Genomic DNA, 16,589 nt, shown 5'->3' with positions numbered 1-16,589 from the left:
GCAAAGCTCACCAGCTTGGACCCAAGGTCGCTGGCTCGAGCAAGGGGTCACTCGGTCTGCTGAAGGCCTGCGGTCAAGGCACATATGAGAAAGCAATCAATGAACAACTAAGGTGTTGCAAGGAAAAACTGATCATTGATGCTTATCTCTCTCCGTTCCTGTCTGTCTATCTCTCTCTGACTCTAACTTTGTCTCTGTAAAAAAAATAAAATAAATTTAAATAGCCACATGTGGCTAGTGACTTCTTTATCAGATAGCTGAGCCTTCAATGGTAGCACAGTTGAAATAATCTGAGATTGGCCCTGGGACCAAGTAGGCTACCAGCCTTACTCTTAAAATTGGAGATTGTTAATAATTGGTTATAAAATGTCTACATTCTGGGCTGTTGAATGCCACCGACAGTATTAAATATCCATGTCATAATTAGCACCTGTCACTGAAGTTTAATAAACTTTGCATCCTGGCATCCTGACGGACACCCAATCAGGTCCGTGGGGTGGAAAGTTTGAAGGCTGGGTACTTCAACTCAAGACAGGGAGCGCGAAATGCAGTCTGCGATCCCGAACTGCATCATGGACTTTGTAGTTCAGCGTGCCCGAGACTTCCCTACCGGTGTCACCTCTCAGTGGCCTAATGGTTCACTTCCGGTATCCCGTTTTTATATGGGAATTGTAGTGTCAGCAGGTGCCTGCCAGACTTGGGGCTTAGCGGCCTTGGAACTACAATTCCCGGCAGGCTACCAGACGCACCCGGAGGTAGTTAGTAGTGAGCCGCTGATTGCCTCAGCTGGCGTGAAGTGTGTGCTTGAGTGTCTTGGGAGGCCTGGATATCCCGATAGGGAGTGGGAAAGGTGGTTATTACTCCTTCGCGGGGGATCGCCGAGGTCACGGTCGTGGGTTTGCACTGTCGGCTGGGTGGCGCCATGGCGGTGAGTTGTTGCGGGAAGATAGTCCGCTTGGCTGGGCCCTAGAACCTGCCCATCTAAGAATCTTGCCAGAACTAGAGGTTCCATGTGGTAGCAGCTGTCTTTCAGGGAAACATCCTTTTTCAAAGACAGAAGAGGACTTGCACCCCACGCTTAAGGCTTGGCTGTTCTGAGCGTGTGCCTTTTCTTGCTAGCTGATGAACGAGGAACTGATGTCTTTAACTTTACAGACTACTTAATGTCATGTTTGTTACTTCACCGAAGTTTATAAAACCTATTTGGAGAGAGAGAGGAGTCTCTAACATTGATTCCTCCGTTCAACAGAAAAATTGAGCCCATCTGGGTGAAACAGACAGAAGTCTCTGCATTCATGATGTTTATATGTGTGTGTGTGTGCGCGCGCTGCAAACTGAAATAAATATATGATAAAATATGTCAGGTGCTGATAAGTGGCAAAGAAAAAGAGCAGGAAGCCGGTCTAAGGAGTGTGAGGTGGGGTAGGGTTGCAATTTTAAAATGTTGATCAAGAAAGGCTTTGTTGAGAAGGTGGCCTTGTGGCAAAAAGGAGGTAGGGAGCAAGCCATACAATGACATATATGGAGGAAAAGATTTCCAGGAAAAGGAAACGGCATGAATGAAAAGCAAGGAGGGTTGTATGTCTAAAAAACAGTGCTATGGGGGGAGACGATGATGATGAAGAAGAATGTGTGTTGTGGGGGTAGGGCTTGATCAGTGGGTTGATGTAGGTCTTTTTTTTTTTTTTTTTTTTTTAAATTTATTTTTTTTTTTAAATTTTTTATTCATTTTAGAAAGGAGAGAGAAAGAGAAGGGGGGAGGAGCAGGAAGCATCAACTCCCATATGTGCCTTGACCAGGCAAGCCCAGGGTTTTGAACCGGTGACCTCAGCACTTCCAGGTCGACGCTTTATCCACTGCGCCACCACAGGTCAGGCCTGTAGGTCTTTTTTTAAATTGATTTTTAGATAGAGCGAGGGGCGAGAGGGAGAGAGAGAGAAACATTGATTTGTTTTTCCACTTATTCATGCACTCATTGGTTGATTCTTGCATGTGCCCTGACCAGGGATCTCGCAACCTTGGCGCATAGGGATGACACTCTAACCAACTGAGCTACCTGGCCAGGGCCTACAGTCTGTCAGTTTTTTTAGAGGGGATCTGAGGATGTAATAAAATGATAGTAGCTAACTTTAAAACATATATATTTAAACATTTTTTCATTTAGAAAATTTAACTAGTGAACAAAATAGAGATAACAGTATTATGTACCCAACTTCAGTAATTCACAACTCACGGCTAATCTTGTTTTATATGTGATATATTTCATGCAGACCTCTTCCCCCCTTCAGGATTTTAGGCTAATTTCAGGCATTGTATCATTTCATCCATACATATTATAGTAAGTTTTTAAAAATATAAGTTTTCTTAAAACATAACCACAATGCCATTTTCACACCTAATAAAAAGCACGTGTTGTCTGGTTGTGTCTCTGTGATAATGGTTAACATTTTTTGAGCATTTACCATTGGTCTGGCACTGTGGTAAGCCCTTCATGTATATCATCTCTTTTCATCCTCATAATAATAATAATAATGCAAGGTAGGTATAATGATTATCCTACTTTTATACATAGGGAAATGCAGGCTTAAAAAGATTGAGGAACTTGTCCAGGGTTCTACAGCTAGTAAGCGGTGGAGCTAAGATGTAGTCAGAGTACCAAAAGGAAGCAAAAATAGGAGTCAGAAGATGACTCCAACTCTACTATTTACTGGCATGACCTGAGCTTGAGATTTATTATCTTTGAAATGATAACTGCTGGTCTGCCCACTTGTTAGGTTATGAAAATCTAATACATTAATGTTCATAAAAGTGTTTTAAGAACTGCAAAATACTATGACTATATGAAAACGTTTATTATCTAGTTAAATGTTTCTTTATTGGGGGTGATTTTTTTGTCTCCCAGAAAACATTTGGTTTGGAGACTTGATTGTCACAGTGGGGGGAGGGGTGTGTGTATGTTACTGGCATTGATGAGTAGAAGCCAGGGATTCTCCTAAACATCTTATAGCACACAGGACAGCCCCTGAAAACCAAGAATTTGACCCAAAATATCAATAGGGCTGTAGTTTAGGAACTCTGATCTAATTAACTAATTAAAATAAACAATTGCCTAGTTGAATAATCAGTGAAGAAATTGAGGCTCAGATTGATGAAGCAACGTGCTCAAGCTTAGCCAAGTTGGTGCTGGGGCTAGTATTAGATTTTATTACATTCAACCTTTGAGGTTTGAGGAACAAGTTTTTCTGAGAAGCAGAAACCCCCCAAAAGAGCTTTTGTGCCCTAAGTGTGCTCAGTATAGTGAAAAGGAACACATAGGTCTAAGTCATTTGTGAAGGTTATTGCTTTCATGTTCTTTAAAGTTGGAAGCATGGTCAATTTTAAGCAAAAAATATTGGTCATGTATCATCTATGTCTATGGCGTGGCACTTGATGCTGAGGTGACTGAAGGATCTAAAAGTTGCTGCCTGCCAGGCATCCACAGTGCCCCCCAGGAAATGTCTTAAGGATCATTAAGTTAAGTCGGTCAAAGTAAAGAGGAGTTTAGGAATAACACAGTGGAATTTCCTATGACCCATGACCCTAGGGTAGAAGGTGCAACTAGGCTTTGTGAGATCCTAGATACTTTTGGCTCTGTAGGCCCTTTTCTCTGTAAAAACCATTAAAAATTCTATTTTAGAACTATTTAGCATAAAGACACTATATTAATATTTCATATTAAAGTTTTTTTCTTAAACCTAAACATTAATTTTTTTTCTTGATTTTAAAAGAAATTAAAGTATTTTTGTGAGCCTCTGGAAGTGTGTGGTCCCTTGTCACTTTGCCTACTCTACCTGCAGATTAAGTCAGCTATTAAGAGTTAGTTGTGGTCTGACCTGTGGTGGCGCAGTGGATAAAGTGTCGACCTGGAACGCTGAGGTTACTGGTTCAAAACCCTGGGCTTGCCTGGTCAAGGCACATGTGGGAGTTGACGTTTCCTGCTCCTCCCCCCTTTCTCTCTCTCTCTTTCTTTCTCCTTTCTAAGATGAATAATAATAATAATAATAATAAGTTAGTTGTGCAGGCTGTTCTAAGGGCTGGGTAGAAGTGACTTACTTTCTTCTGCCCAAAACACCTTGGCCCAGTCAGATAGCTCAATCTAACTGCGAAATAATCTGGAAACTGCAGGGGACACTTAACCACTTCTGCTGCCCCACCTTGTTGGTGAGCAAGAGAGGGAAGGAACAGATATTGCAAAGGCTACCTGCCATCTGCCATAGCTCATTTTTAAATGGTAGTCCTTGTACATTAGAGTTGACAGCAGGGGTTGGCATCTATTGAACTAGAGACTGGAGATGCCTGACCCGTGGTGGCGCAGTGGATAGAACGTTGACTTGGAACGCTGAGGTTGTTGGTTCAAAATCCCGGTCTTGCTCAACACATATGAGAAACAGCTTCTATGAGTTGATGCTTCCCACTCTTCCTCCGCTTTTTCTCTTTCTCCTCTCTCTAAATCAATGAATCTAAAAAAAAAAAGGACCAGAGGCAGGTTACTTGTTAAGAGGGTTTTGCAGTACAGTAAAAGTGGCCCGAGGACCTGAGTCTAAGTGAAGACGGTTAGCAGCAGGAATGGAAAGGCATGAACAAATGCAGGGCCATATTTCTTAGAAAAGGAAATACTTTCTGTAACCACCCTTAGTTTTATGGAAATTCTTGGGAAAGGGTCCAGATTGCTTAATACCTTGATTCAAATATGCAACCAGTTCCTAGTCCATGCTATTTTTTTTTTATGGCCTCAGTATGTAAGAATAGGCAATGTGTTATTCTCTTCTCCTTGAAAATCTTTAAATATTGAGTACATACTTGAGAGTCTACTGTAGGCTAGACTTTGAAGATAAAATGAGAAACAAGATACAGTCCCCACCATGAACAAAGTTACAGTCCTGTGGGAAGCACGGACAGATACTGACCTCACTTTCATCGCTTCATGACTAGGGGTAACAGGGGAAATATTGGTAGGTAGGCACATATTAGGAGTGGCATACAAATCTCATAATAGATGAGATTCCTTGGGAAATCAAGGCAGGTGATTAACTGAGAATTGAAGGGTGAGATAGCCAGGCAAAGAGATTGATTGGTGGGGTCTGAGAGCAGAGAGAATGGTTTGAACACAGGCCCAGAGGTGAGAGACCTTGGCATATTTGGGAAAATGTGGATGACTGAATAGGCCTGGAACGTGGTGATGGAGAGAAGGAAGGAGGGGCCTGGCAGATATGAGACGAGAAGGGCTCACAATGCCAGATTCAAGAGTGTGGACTTGCCTGACCAGGCGGTGACACAGTAGATAGTGTGTCAGCCTCGGATGCTGAGGCCCCAGGTTTGAAACCCTGAGGTCGCCGGCTTGAGTGCGGGCTCATCTGGCTTGAAGTGTGGGCTCACCAGCTTGATTGTGGGGTTGCCAGCTTGAGCGTGGGATCATAGACATGACCCCGTGACCACTGGCTTGAGCCCAAAGGTTGTTGGCTTGAAGCCCAAGGTCGCAGGCCTGAGCAAGGGGCCACTCGCTCTACTGGAATCCCCCCCCCCATCAAGGCATGTATGAGAAAGTAAACAGTAACCAACTAAAGTGCTGCCACTACAAGTTGATGCCTCTCATCTCTCTCTTCCTGTCTGTCCTTGTCTGTCCCTCTGTCTCTCTCAAAAATAAATAAATAAAAGTTGAGAATATTAAAATAAAGTTGACAAATTTATGGTAGATTTATACTAACTCACCCAATTTAATACTAGTTTTTATTGTTATGTAATATACAATGTCTATTTAAGATAGTCATTGGAGAGGGAATTATACTTTTTTGTATTGTATGGAATTCTCTCTTTTTTGAAAAATAGATTTTAATTTTATTTTTTATTTTTTATTTATTTTTATTTTTTTATATTTTTCTGAAGCTGGAAACAGGGAGACAGTCAGACAGACTCCTGCATGCGCCCGACCGGGATCCACCCAGCACGCCCACCAGGGAGCGATGCTCTGCCCATCCGGGGCGTCGCTCTGTCGCGACCAGAGCCATTCTAGCACCTGGGGCAGAGGCCAAGGAGCCATCCCCAGCGCCCAGGCCATCTTTGCTCCAATGGAGCCTTGGCTGCAGGAGGGGAAGAGAGAAACAGAGAGGAAGGAGAAGGGGAGGGGTGGAGAAGCAGATGGGCGCTTCTCCTGTGTGCCCTGGCTGGGAATCGAACCCAGGACTTCCGCACGCCAGGCCGACGCTCTACCACTGAGCCAACCGGCCAGGGCCAAAATAGATTTTATTTATTGAGATTACAGAGAAAGACAATAGAGGGAGGGTGTGAAGTATCAGCTCATAGTTGCTCCACTTTAGTTGTTAATTGATTGCTTGTTGTATATGTCTTTTTTGTTGTTGTTGTTGTTGTTGTTGTATATGTCTTGACTGGACAAGCCCAGAGTTTTGAACTGGTGACCTCAGCATCTCAGGTCCACGCTCTATGCACTATGCCGCCACCTGCCAGGCTGGAATTGCTCTTTGTATAATACTTAAAATTTACATAACCATTTAAAAAATAAAGCAGCTGTCTAAGAATCCAGTGTATCTGTGATGTGAATAGGAAGCATTTATTAAATTGTTGGGTGGAAAGGGCAGAGGGGAGGGCACAAAGGAGACTGAGACCCAGAGGTTAGGTGACATGGCATGGTCACCTGACGAGTGGGTTATAGAAATATGAGTCGAGCTCAGGTATTTTCTCACTTGAAAATGCTGCAGAATCTTGAAATGCTGGCAGGTAAGCAGGGGAAGAAAATCTGATTTCAGTTATTATTTTATACCAGAAAATGGAACTCTAGAAACTAATATTAAGTTTTCCAAACATTTAGATTTGCGTATGGCCCATTGGTATCCAGCTTTCACAGCCTGTTCCCTAGGTGCTATATTCCACTCCAGTCTCAACACACTGACTGTTAGCAGCTAATTCTCTGCTGCAGAGTCACACACGGAGAATGAAGTTCTAACCCTTCTTTTTCAGAGGCGTGCTGATCATGCAAGTTTTGTCACTTTCATCCAGGGTGGCCTAAGGGATGACAGAATGTTTCCAAGTAGATGTCCATATACTAGAGACATTCCTGCCATCCTCCATTTCATTTTAATTTCATGCAGCTATTCTGATAACCATTTTGGAGGGCAGTTCTTCATCAGCTTCCTTGAAAAAAAAGATCGCGCCACCTCTGTCCCTTTGGTCTGTATGTCCTCCTTTGATGGGTGTGATTGCAGCCTGGCAAGGAGGCACTGCTCCATCCGGCGCTTTACGAAGTGCAGCGTGGGGCAGAAGTAGCTTTACAGTTGTGATTACGTGAAACACAGAGTTTATTCTTATATTATTACTAATTACTGTTTTATTTTCCATACACACAACTGTAAACCCACTTTTGCCAAATTTCTGTATTTATGTATTTTATGTAGACAGGAACATTTGACAACAGTGTTATATTACAGTATGTTATATTACAGTATCCAATTTTTACAAAGTATTTCAAAGCATTTTATATAGTTAAGTAATTCTTTAATCATTCCTTTGAGGTTGGAAATACACAGGTCATGATAACACTAATTTTTAAATCTTGTTCGTTTAAATTTCAAGGTAACTATGGAAAAAATGGATCAGTAAACAGCTCAGTTCTGTGTGAACCCATTTTTTAAAAAAAGCAAGCCTGTTAAAGTGCAGACTGGGTTATTCTGTCTCTTTTGTGTCTAATAGGAAAGAAAAGGAACAGCCAAAGTGGACTTTTTGAAGAAGATTGAGAAGGAAATCCAACAGAAATGGGATACCGAGAAAGTATTTGAGGTCAATGCATCTAATTCAGAGAAGCAGACTAGGTGAGGAGTCGTTGGTGAATTCTGCACACTGTGTTTCTAAAACCGTTGGCTTTATAGTACAGAAACTGCTCTGCAGAAAACAGGACGCAGATTGTATTTAGAATGTCTGAAATGGGCTGAAGAAAGTGACTTCCATTTTCTGCACTAAAAATTAGGATCTTCTTATGAAATTCAAAGATTTTTTTCTATATAAAGTTTTTTTTAAAAAACTTCATATTCAGACAAAAGGGGATGTTTTAAAGTTTTTTCTTTGCTGACTGGTAAAAGGAAATCCTATTCGAGAGATTCATATTATAGTGATACTGATCTTCACAGATACAAAAGATAAATTTTGAAAGGTTTCTGTATTTGAAGATCTTATTGCATAAATACTGTATTGCCTCAACGTAAGAATCACTGCTGGCAAGACAAACCACAGACAATGATGTGATCTTAGGGGAATAAAATCAAAAGAACTGCCCCAAAACAGTAAATTCATGTGTCAATTTGAAGATGCATCTCAATTTCAGATATGTCGAAATGTAGAAAAATGTGCTTCTTAGAATTGAGGAAATACATTGATAACAATAATAGTAGCTAAAATTGAACACTTACTGTTTAGTATGCCAAGGCAATAGGAAATAACTACATTTGCTGCAAGCAGATTCTTACTTAATCTTTTTTTTTAGTTTTTCCATTGATTTGAGAGAGAGAGAGAGAGAGGAAGGGCAAGGAAGGTGGGAAAAGCAGAGAGACAAGCATCAACTTGTTCCACTTAGCTGTGCACCCAGTGATTGGTTTTCAGGTGCCCTGACCCGGGATCAAACCCGCGACCTCAGTACACTGGGAGGATGCTCTATCCACTGAGCTATCTGGCCAGGGCTTTGTTTAATCTTCTTATAACCCTTTAAGGTCAGCTATATTTTTATCCCTATTTAATGGATGAGGATACCGAGGCGCAGAAAGGCTGAGTAACAATCTCAAGGTTGCATAGCTGGGAAACCAGAGGCATGGACTTCTTTAGAGGAATTCCTGATGTCAAAGTCCCCTCCTTTCTGCTAAGCTACACTCTATGGAAAAAAAATTTTTTTTTTTTTTGTATTTTTCTGAAGTTGGAAATGGGGAGGCAGTCAGACAGACTCTGGCATGCGCCCGACCGGGATCCACCCGGCACGCCCACCAGGGGGCGATTCTCTGCCTATCTGGGGCGTCACTCTGTTGAGACCAGAGCCATTCTAGCGCCTAAGGCAGAGGCCACAGAGCCATCCTCAGCACCTGGGCCAACTTTGCTCCAATGGAGCCTTGGCTGCGGGGGGGGGGGGGGGGGGAAGAGAGAGACAGAGAGGAAGGAGAGGGGGAGGGGTGGAGAAGCAGATGGGTGCTTCTCCTGTGTGCCCTGGCCGGGGATCGAACCCAAGACTCCTGCACGCCAGGCCGATGCTCTACCACTGAGCCAACTGGCAGGGTTTTTTTTTTTTTTGAGAGAGAGAGAGACAGGAAGGGAGAGAGATGAGAAGCATCAACATGTAGTTGTGGCACTTCAGTTGTTCGTTGATTGCTTCTCATGTACGTCTTTACTGGGGGGGCTCCAATTGAGCCAGTGAGCCCTTGTTCAAGCCAGCGTTATTGGGCTGAATGAAGCCAGCAACCTTGGGCTCAAGCCAGAGACTGTGGGGTCATGTCTACCATCCCACACTCAAGCTGGTGACCCAGTGCTCAAGCTGGATGAGCCTGCACTGAAGTCGGCTACCTCACAGTTTCCAACCTGAGTCCTTAGTGTCCCAGGCCGACGCTCTGTCCACTGCGCCACTGCCTAGTCAGGCTACAAGGTGCTTTTTCAATGAATTTACAACATATCGTGCAATACGGAGGATGTTTTATTTTACGCTAGGGACTTTACATATCTAGTAAAATCAAATCTCATTTCATCAGTAAAACATAAAATTTCTTCAGAGTCCTGAGTCTTTAGGAAATTTAATACTTAGCATATTATCTTTACTCCAACATTTTAGCTTAATTTAAACCTTCAAGTATATTTATTTTCTAGTAACCACCTATAAATGTCTTAGTCCTTCAAAAGTAAGTTTTAATTTCCGAGAGCTTTTAATTTTGGAGTTTATAATTTTAGGTGTCTTTTAAATAACTAAAGTTTTTATTATTTTTTTAATAACTAAAGTTTAACTAATGGTAAATTATTTATAGCAAGCATTCCCTTTACTGTACCCCTTCACTATAAAAAGAATGTAATATTTTCCTGTTTGGACTCTTTGTTTCTATGTGATTGTTTTGTAGCCAGGGCAAATACTTTGTAACCTTCCCGTATCCGTACATGAATGGGCGCCTCCATTTGGGACACACGTTCTCTTTATCCAAATGTGAGGTAAGGCTTCCTTTGTTTGCTGTAATGGGGTGATGGGTCTAGTAAATACGAATTTGAAAAAAGTGTCATTATAGAATTTATCTTGGTAAGGGAGCTTAGAGTTTCTTAACTTTAAGCATCATTTTTATATTTCAGTAATTTGATTTTTATGTTTAATTTTAATATATGATGTGTATATATGTGCAGGGGTCTCTCTCTCTATATATGTGTATATATATGTAAATATTCACAAGTAATTCCTAGGTTGGTGAAGAGACACAAATAAAGGCATAACGGGTTAGAATTTTGGAATGACTATAACATTTAGCTGGTGTTTTAAAGCAGTGGTCCCCAACCTTTTTTGGGCCACAGACCCGTTTAATGTCAGAAAATATTTTCACGGATCGGCCTTTAGGGTGGGATGGATAACTGTATCGGTGACCGAGACAAGCGTTAAGAGTGAGTCTTAGACGGATGTAACAGAGGGAATCTGGTCATTTTAAAAAAATAAAACATCGTTCAGACTTAAATATAAATAAAACAGAAATAATGTAAGTTATTTATTCTTTCTCTGCGGACCAGTACCAAATGACCCACAGACCGGTACCAGTCTACGGCCCGGGGGTTGGGAGAACCACTGTTTTAAAGGAGGCATTTGAAGAGGAAAACTGAACTGATGCTCTTTGTGAAAAGTCAGCATTTTCTATTCACCTAGCATGTAAATTTGTAATTTAAATGTAATTTTCTTTCTTTAGTTTGCAGCGGGGTACCAGAGATTGAAAGGGAAACTTTGTCTGTTTCCCTTTGGTTTACACTGCACTGGAATGCCTATTAAGGTAAGATTGCTTTGGGGATTATTAGTTTTGACTCTTTTTGGCTTAGAGCAAATAGAAATATCTAGTTTAAGAGCTTAAAATAGGTTATATCTTTTGTTTGTTTTATAGCATATTTCTTTTTTAGAATTAGATAATAACTACTCCCAAGTAAAATGCGTAGTGTTTTCAGCATTCATGACATATGTAGGATATCGACATAAAGCAATAAACACTTGTACAGTATTTTGATCATTTTTGCAAATGTCTTTATTTGTTATTAATTTATATTAGAAATAATTCTCAATAAAGAATAGGCCAGAAAACTAGAGCTAAGAGGATTTCCTAAATGTTATAGGGTTGGGAAATTTAACTCAGTTTTCTTTTTATTCTTCAGTGTTTTATTTTGAAAAGTGTCAAACCTGTAGAAAAAGCGAAAGGCTAGCACAGTGATACCCACACACCCTTCACTTTGAGTCACCAAGAGTTAACATTTGCCTTAATTTAGTTCTGTCTCGCAACACACGTACTGTACATGCATGCTTTTTTTTTTTTTTTTTTTTTTTTTTTTTTGCCTTTTCTCTGCATTCTTTCAAAGTAAGTTGCAGGCATTATGGCATGTCACCCTGAATACTTCAGCATGATCTTTTGAGAATAAGGGCAGTCTACATTATCACAGTACCATTATCCCCTCTGAGAAATTTAACATTGATGTAATATTATCATTTTGAGCTAGTCTTTTTTTTTTTTTGAGCTAGTCTTTAGGTAAATGTCTCTAGTCCCAAAATGTCCTTTCTGGGTATTTTTTACTTTTTTTTTTTAATTCATTTTAGAGAGGAGGGAGGGAGAGAGAGAGAGAAAGGGGGGAAGAGCAGGAAGCATCAACTCCCATATGTGCCTTGACCAGACAAGTGCAGGGTTTTGAACCGGCAACCTCAGTGTTCCCAGGTCGACGCTTTATCCACTGCGCCACCAGAGGTCAGGCTTACTTTTTATTTTATGGGTCACTCATTGCATTTCATTTTCAACTCTTTAGTTTGTCACAGCATTAATGTCTTTGAAGAATCTAAGCCAGTTATTTTATAGAACACCCCATAATCTGAGTTTTTTTAAATTGTTTCTTCATGATTAGATTTGGTTTAAGTATTTTAACAATAATACATTGGTGAAGTGTAAACTTTCCATTGTATCTCATTGAAAGGCAAATAATGGCAGTTTGTCCTATGTTAGTGATATTAATACCCGTCAGATTTTTTCATTCTAAAGGTGACTTTATAATTCTATATTTGCATTTTTTTGTAACGTTGACACTATCTACTGGAAGCTGCACTTACTATGGTACAATTGAGAACTGGGCTGGAAAGCCAGGCTCATGTCTTAATACTGAAGCTTACTAGCTTTATGAGCTTGGGTAAGTCACTCCTTCTCTGTGTCTGTTTTCTAACTTCATACCTGCTTGTGATGATAACTAATAGAGTACATATGACAGTCATTAAATTGAGAAATGCTATTATTAAAGTTGTTATTCGAAATAACAACACAGTATATCTTATCCTTTTTTGTTTTACAGGGACAGAGAGTCAGAGAGAGGGATAGACAGGGACAGACAGACAGGAATGGAGAGATGAGAAGAATCAATCATTAGTTTTTCGTTGCGTGTTGCGACTTCTTAGTTGTTCATTGATTGCTTTCTCATATGTGCCCTGACCATGGGACTACAGCAGACCGAGTAACCCCTTGCTGGAGCCAGCGACCCTGGGTCCAAGCTGGCGAGCTTTTTGCTCAAGCCAGATGAGCCCACACTCAAGCTGGAGACCTCGGGGTCTCGAACCTGGGTCCTTCCACATCCCAGTCCAACGCTCTATCCACTGCGCCACTGCCTGGTCAGGCTCTTACTATTCTTGTACTTTGAATGCCTTACACATGGCTTACTACATTGAGTTCTCTGGGTGTTAGATAAATGCTTGCTGGGTAAGTGAAATAAAATACTAATTTATAAATTAGTGAATTTGGGGGCACAGATTTGTATCATTTGAGTTTTCTGTAATGATCCATTTACATATAGATATATTGTAGAAATTTCAGTCAATTTTAGTTGGCCATAAAAGCAACCAAAAACCGAGATTACTGTATTCTGCCTTGAATTTTGAACTTCACTCTCCTAATGTTGTGTTTGTTTAGGCATGTGCTGATAAGTTGAAAAGAGAAATAGAGCTATATGGCAGCCCCCCTGATTTTCCAGATGAAGAAGAGGAAGAAGAAGAGGTCGCTGCTAAAACAGAAGATATAATAATTAAAGATAAAGCTAAAGGAAAAAAGGTTTGGTGGTTGATAATACTTAGTTTGGATGAAGTTTTATATTTGTGTTTGTCTGATTTATATGGGCATTCCAAGTACCAACACAGTATAGATTTTTTTTTAAAGTTCATGATATCCCAGCTCCCTTACAGCATCATTCTAGCATTCTCTTCTCCCTTTCCTTTTTTTCTTTTTAAAATTCAATTTATTGGGGTGACATTGATTAATATGAGATTTACCACTTTTTTTTTTTTTGAGAGAAACACAGACAGGAAGGGAGAAAGATGAGAAGCATCAACTCATAGATATGGCTTTTTTAGTTATTTATTGATTGCTTCTCACACGTGCCTTCACTGGGGGGCTCCAGCCAAGCCAGTGAGTGACCTTTTGCTCAGGCCAGCGACCATGGGATCGTTTTATGATCTCACTTTCAAGCCAGCAACCCTGCGCTCAAGCCGGATGAGCCCACACTCAAGCTGGAGACCTTGGGGTTTCAAACGTGGGACTTCATTGTCCCAGGTTGACATTCTGTCCACTGTGCCACTACCAGTCAGGCTCTTCTCCCTTTCTTTTTACAGAGACAGAGAGACAGATAGGGACAAACAGACAGGAAGGGAGAGAGATGAGAAGCATCAATTCTTCGTTGCGGCACTTTAGTTGTTCATTGATTGCTTTCTCATATGTGCCTTGACTGGGGGTGGGGGCTACAGCAGAGCGAGTGACCCCTTGCTCAAGCCAACAACCTTGGGCTCAAGCCAGTGACCAAGGGGTCATGTCTGTGATCCCATTCTTAAGCCAGTAACCCCGTGCTCAAGTTTGTGAGCCCATGGTCAAGCCAGATGAGCCTGCGCTTGTGCCGGAGACCTTGGTATTTTGAACGTGGGTCCTTAGCACCCTAAGCCAATGCTCTATCCACTGCGCCACCACCTGGTCAGGCTGTGATGATAGTGTTGTGGACCGTAAATGGCAAAAAGCCTTGTAGATTTGAGGCTTAGCAAAAGGCTGAATTCTCCCCCCTCCACCTCCATATTGGCTATGAAGCTGAGTATTTGTACCCACTTCACTGGCTTCCTTAAGTTGCTAGAAGCAATTTACATGCCCTTCCTCTTACTCTTTGTGTTTAGATGTTGGTTGATTTCACTTATGCATGGTGGGGGGGATTCTGTTTATGCCTTGGGAGAGTTCCTGCTTTAGCCTCAGATGTGTAACTTTGTAACAAGGACTTCCTTGATTTGCATATGGCTATATAATAAAGCAAACTGGCAAACTGGGGCTATGGGGCACTCGGATATTGCCATCAGCATTTGAAGAGTCCTCCGGGTTTCATTTTTTCTTAATAAGTGTGTTTCCTTAATTCTGCACCATTATTAGGAGCCGTGCTGGTCCGCGGCATGATAGTTTTTCATGATTTCACCCATTTGGTAGTTTTCCTTGGTATCAGAGTCCTGGTGAATATTAAACTGTACAGTTTGGCAGGCAAAATAACACATCTAACTGCTGCAGTATTGTGATTATACATCAACAGCATTGTTTTGGAAATTAAAAAATTACCAAACAGGATTATTTACTTACAATTATTGTGGGTCTAGTCTAGAATTTGTTAACAAGCTGTTGGTTGTTCTTTGATGGATTGTGTTTTTGCTGGTTATTTTCAGAGTAAAGCTGCTGCTAAAGCTGGATCTTCTAAATACCAGTGGAGCATTATGAAGTCTCTCGGTCTGGCCGATGAAGAGATAGTCAAATTTGCTGAAGCAGAACATTGGCTTGATTATTTCCCCCCATTGGCTATTCAGGATCTGAAGAGAATGGGTTTGAAGGTATGCCTTTCACCCCATAGTGTAAGAAAATATGAAGAACACATTTATGTTTGTGTGATTGCATGAGATTTGGTCTACCCCTTAATTTAGAATATGTTTCACCTGAATTTCTCTAATGATTTAATTGGTACTCTTATTGTTAAATTGCAACCTCATGGGCCGCTATGTAATAAAGTAATATTTGTTGTATTGGAATGTGTATTGATTTCTTAGCATTTAGCAGAAAGAAATTCTACTCAAAGAATATGAAGAAGCCGAAGTGTAACTTGAATATAATATTAGGGAAGACTTAAAGTGGTTATGTACCTTTTTAATTTATTACAATTCCTGTGTGTTTAATATATAATATTATAATATATAAATGTGTGCATTTAAAAATACACATATTCAACAAAAATTAATGTAATGGCGATATGTGTTTAATAAATGTAACTTGAAAAATTTTGTTTTTCCTTTAATATTTGATATCATTCTTAGTTGGAAAATAAAGAGTAAGTAATTGATTAATAGGAATTCTCATTCATAGAAAATACAGAACTCTCCAAACTTTCCTTTCTCCTACAGGTGGACTGGCGTCGCTCCTTCATCACCACTGATGTTAACCCTTACTACGATTCCTTTGTCAGGTGGCAGTTTTTAACGTTAAGAGAGAGGAGCAGAATTAAATTTGGGAAACGGTGAGTTTGTTGTCCTTCGGTATTGAAAAGCAAAAATACAGTTCTTGCATTGTAATTCAGTGCCCCATGGCCTACTTTTTTCTGTTATCTTTTCTGTTTTTATTATCTTTCTTTTTGTTCCCTTGTGACTTTTGTGTTCCTCTTTGTCTTGCCAGTGTCTTAATGTCTCTGAGCTGCTTAGTGTTTATGACAGCTAGACCCAGGGAGAACAGGAGTGTTGGCTTTTATTGTTAAGCCCAATCCGGAGGAACCCGAAACATTGAAGACATGAACAAGGTCCATCGATTATACACCAAAGCTTTATTGTCTAGCTTGGCCAAGTGACAGCAACTCCGACAGAAATCTGAGGGAGAGCGTGCCGGCTCTTTGTTTTACCTAGTTTTTATAGTTTTGTAAGTAGGAAGTACAGAAGCAAAAATTGTAAATAGGAGCCCCTTACCACTATTGGTTATAGTCATATGCCCTTTCACATGATAGGACCATGTTCAGTTTGCAAGCCATACATCCTTTTGGAGAAAACAAAATTTACAAATCAACACAATGGTAGAAAGATATCTCTTTACATATTAAAAGGCATTCCTATATTTTCTAGTGTTCATCCGCCATCTCTCTGTCCAGAGTCACACGTATTAACTACATTCATTTACATAGGAGAGGTAGTTTCTGTGGGGACAAATGCCCGCAAATGGCTCATTGCTATGAGAAAAGGTTTGTTTTGGCTTTTCTCTCCCTGCACCTGGCTAGCCATTCACCCCTTCCCCCACAGGGTTGGTGGAATGTCTTGGGGA

General features: G+C 40.6%; 1 protein-coding gene across 1 annotated transcript in view; it reads left to right on the top strand.

The window, feature by feature from the left end:
* Positions 1-768: 768 nt before the first annotated feature.
* Positions 769-16,589, top strand: part of LARS1 (leucyl-tRNA synthetase 1) — a 56,556-nt gene continuing 40,735 nt past the window's right edge. The window contains exons 1-7 of the mRNA XM_066272884.1: positions 769-928; positions 7,741-7,859; positions 10,131-10,218; positions 10,953-11,033; positions 13,191-13,328; positions 14,963-15,124; positions 15,689-15,801. Coding sequence (XP_066128981.1) covers positions 923-928; positions 7,741-7,859; positions 10,131-10,218; positions 10,953-11,033; positions 13,191-13,328; positions 14,963-15,124; positions 15,689-15,801 — 707 coding nt within the window. The 5' untranslated portion in view covers positions 769-922. The remainder of the gene's footprint in view (positions 929-7,740; positions 7,860-10,130; positions 10,219-10,952; positions 11,034-13,190; positions 13,329-14,962; positions 15,125-15,688; positions 15,802-16,589) is intronic.

Source organism: Saccopteryx bilineata, chromosome 4 (assembly GCF_036850765.1).
Source record: "Saccopteryx bilineata isolate mSacBil1 chromosome 4, mSacBil1_pri_phased_curated, whole genome shotgun sequence".
In the NCBI taxonomy this organism is placed as follows: domain Eukaryota; kingdom Metazoa; phylum Chordata; class Mammalia; order Chiroptera; family Emballonuridae; genus Saccopteryx; species Saccopteryx bilineata.
Note: the sequence above shows the minus strand (reverse complement) of the source record. Positions and strands in the feature narration are given on the sequence as shown.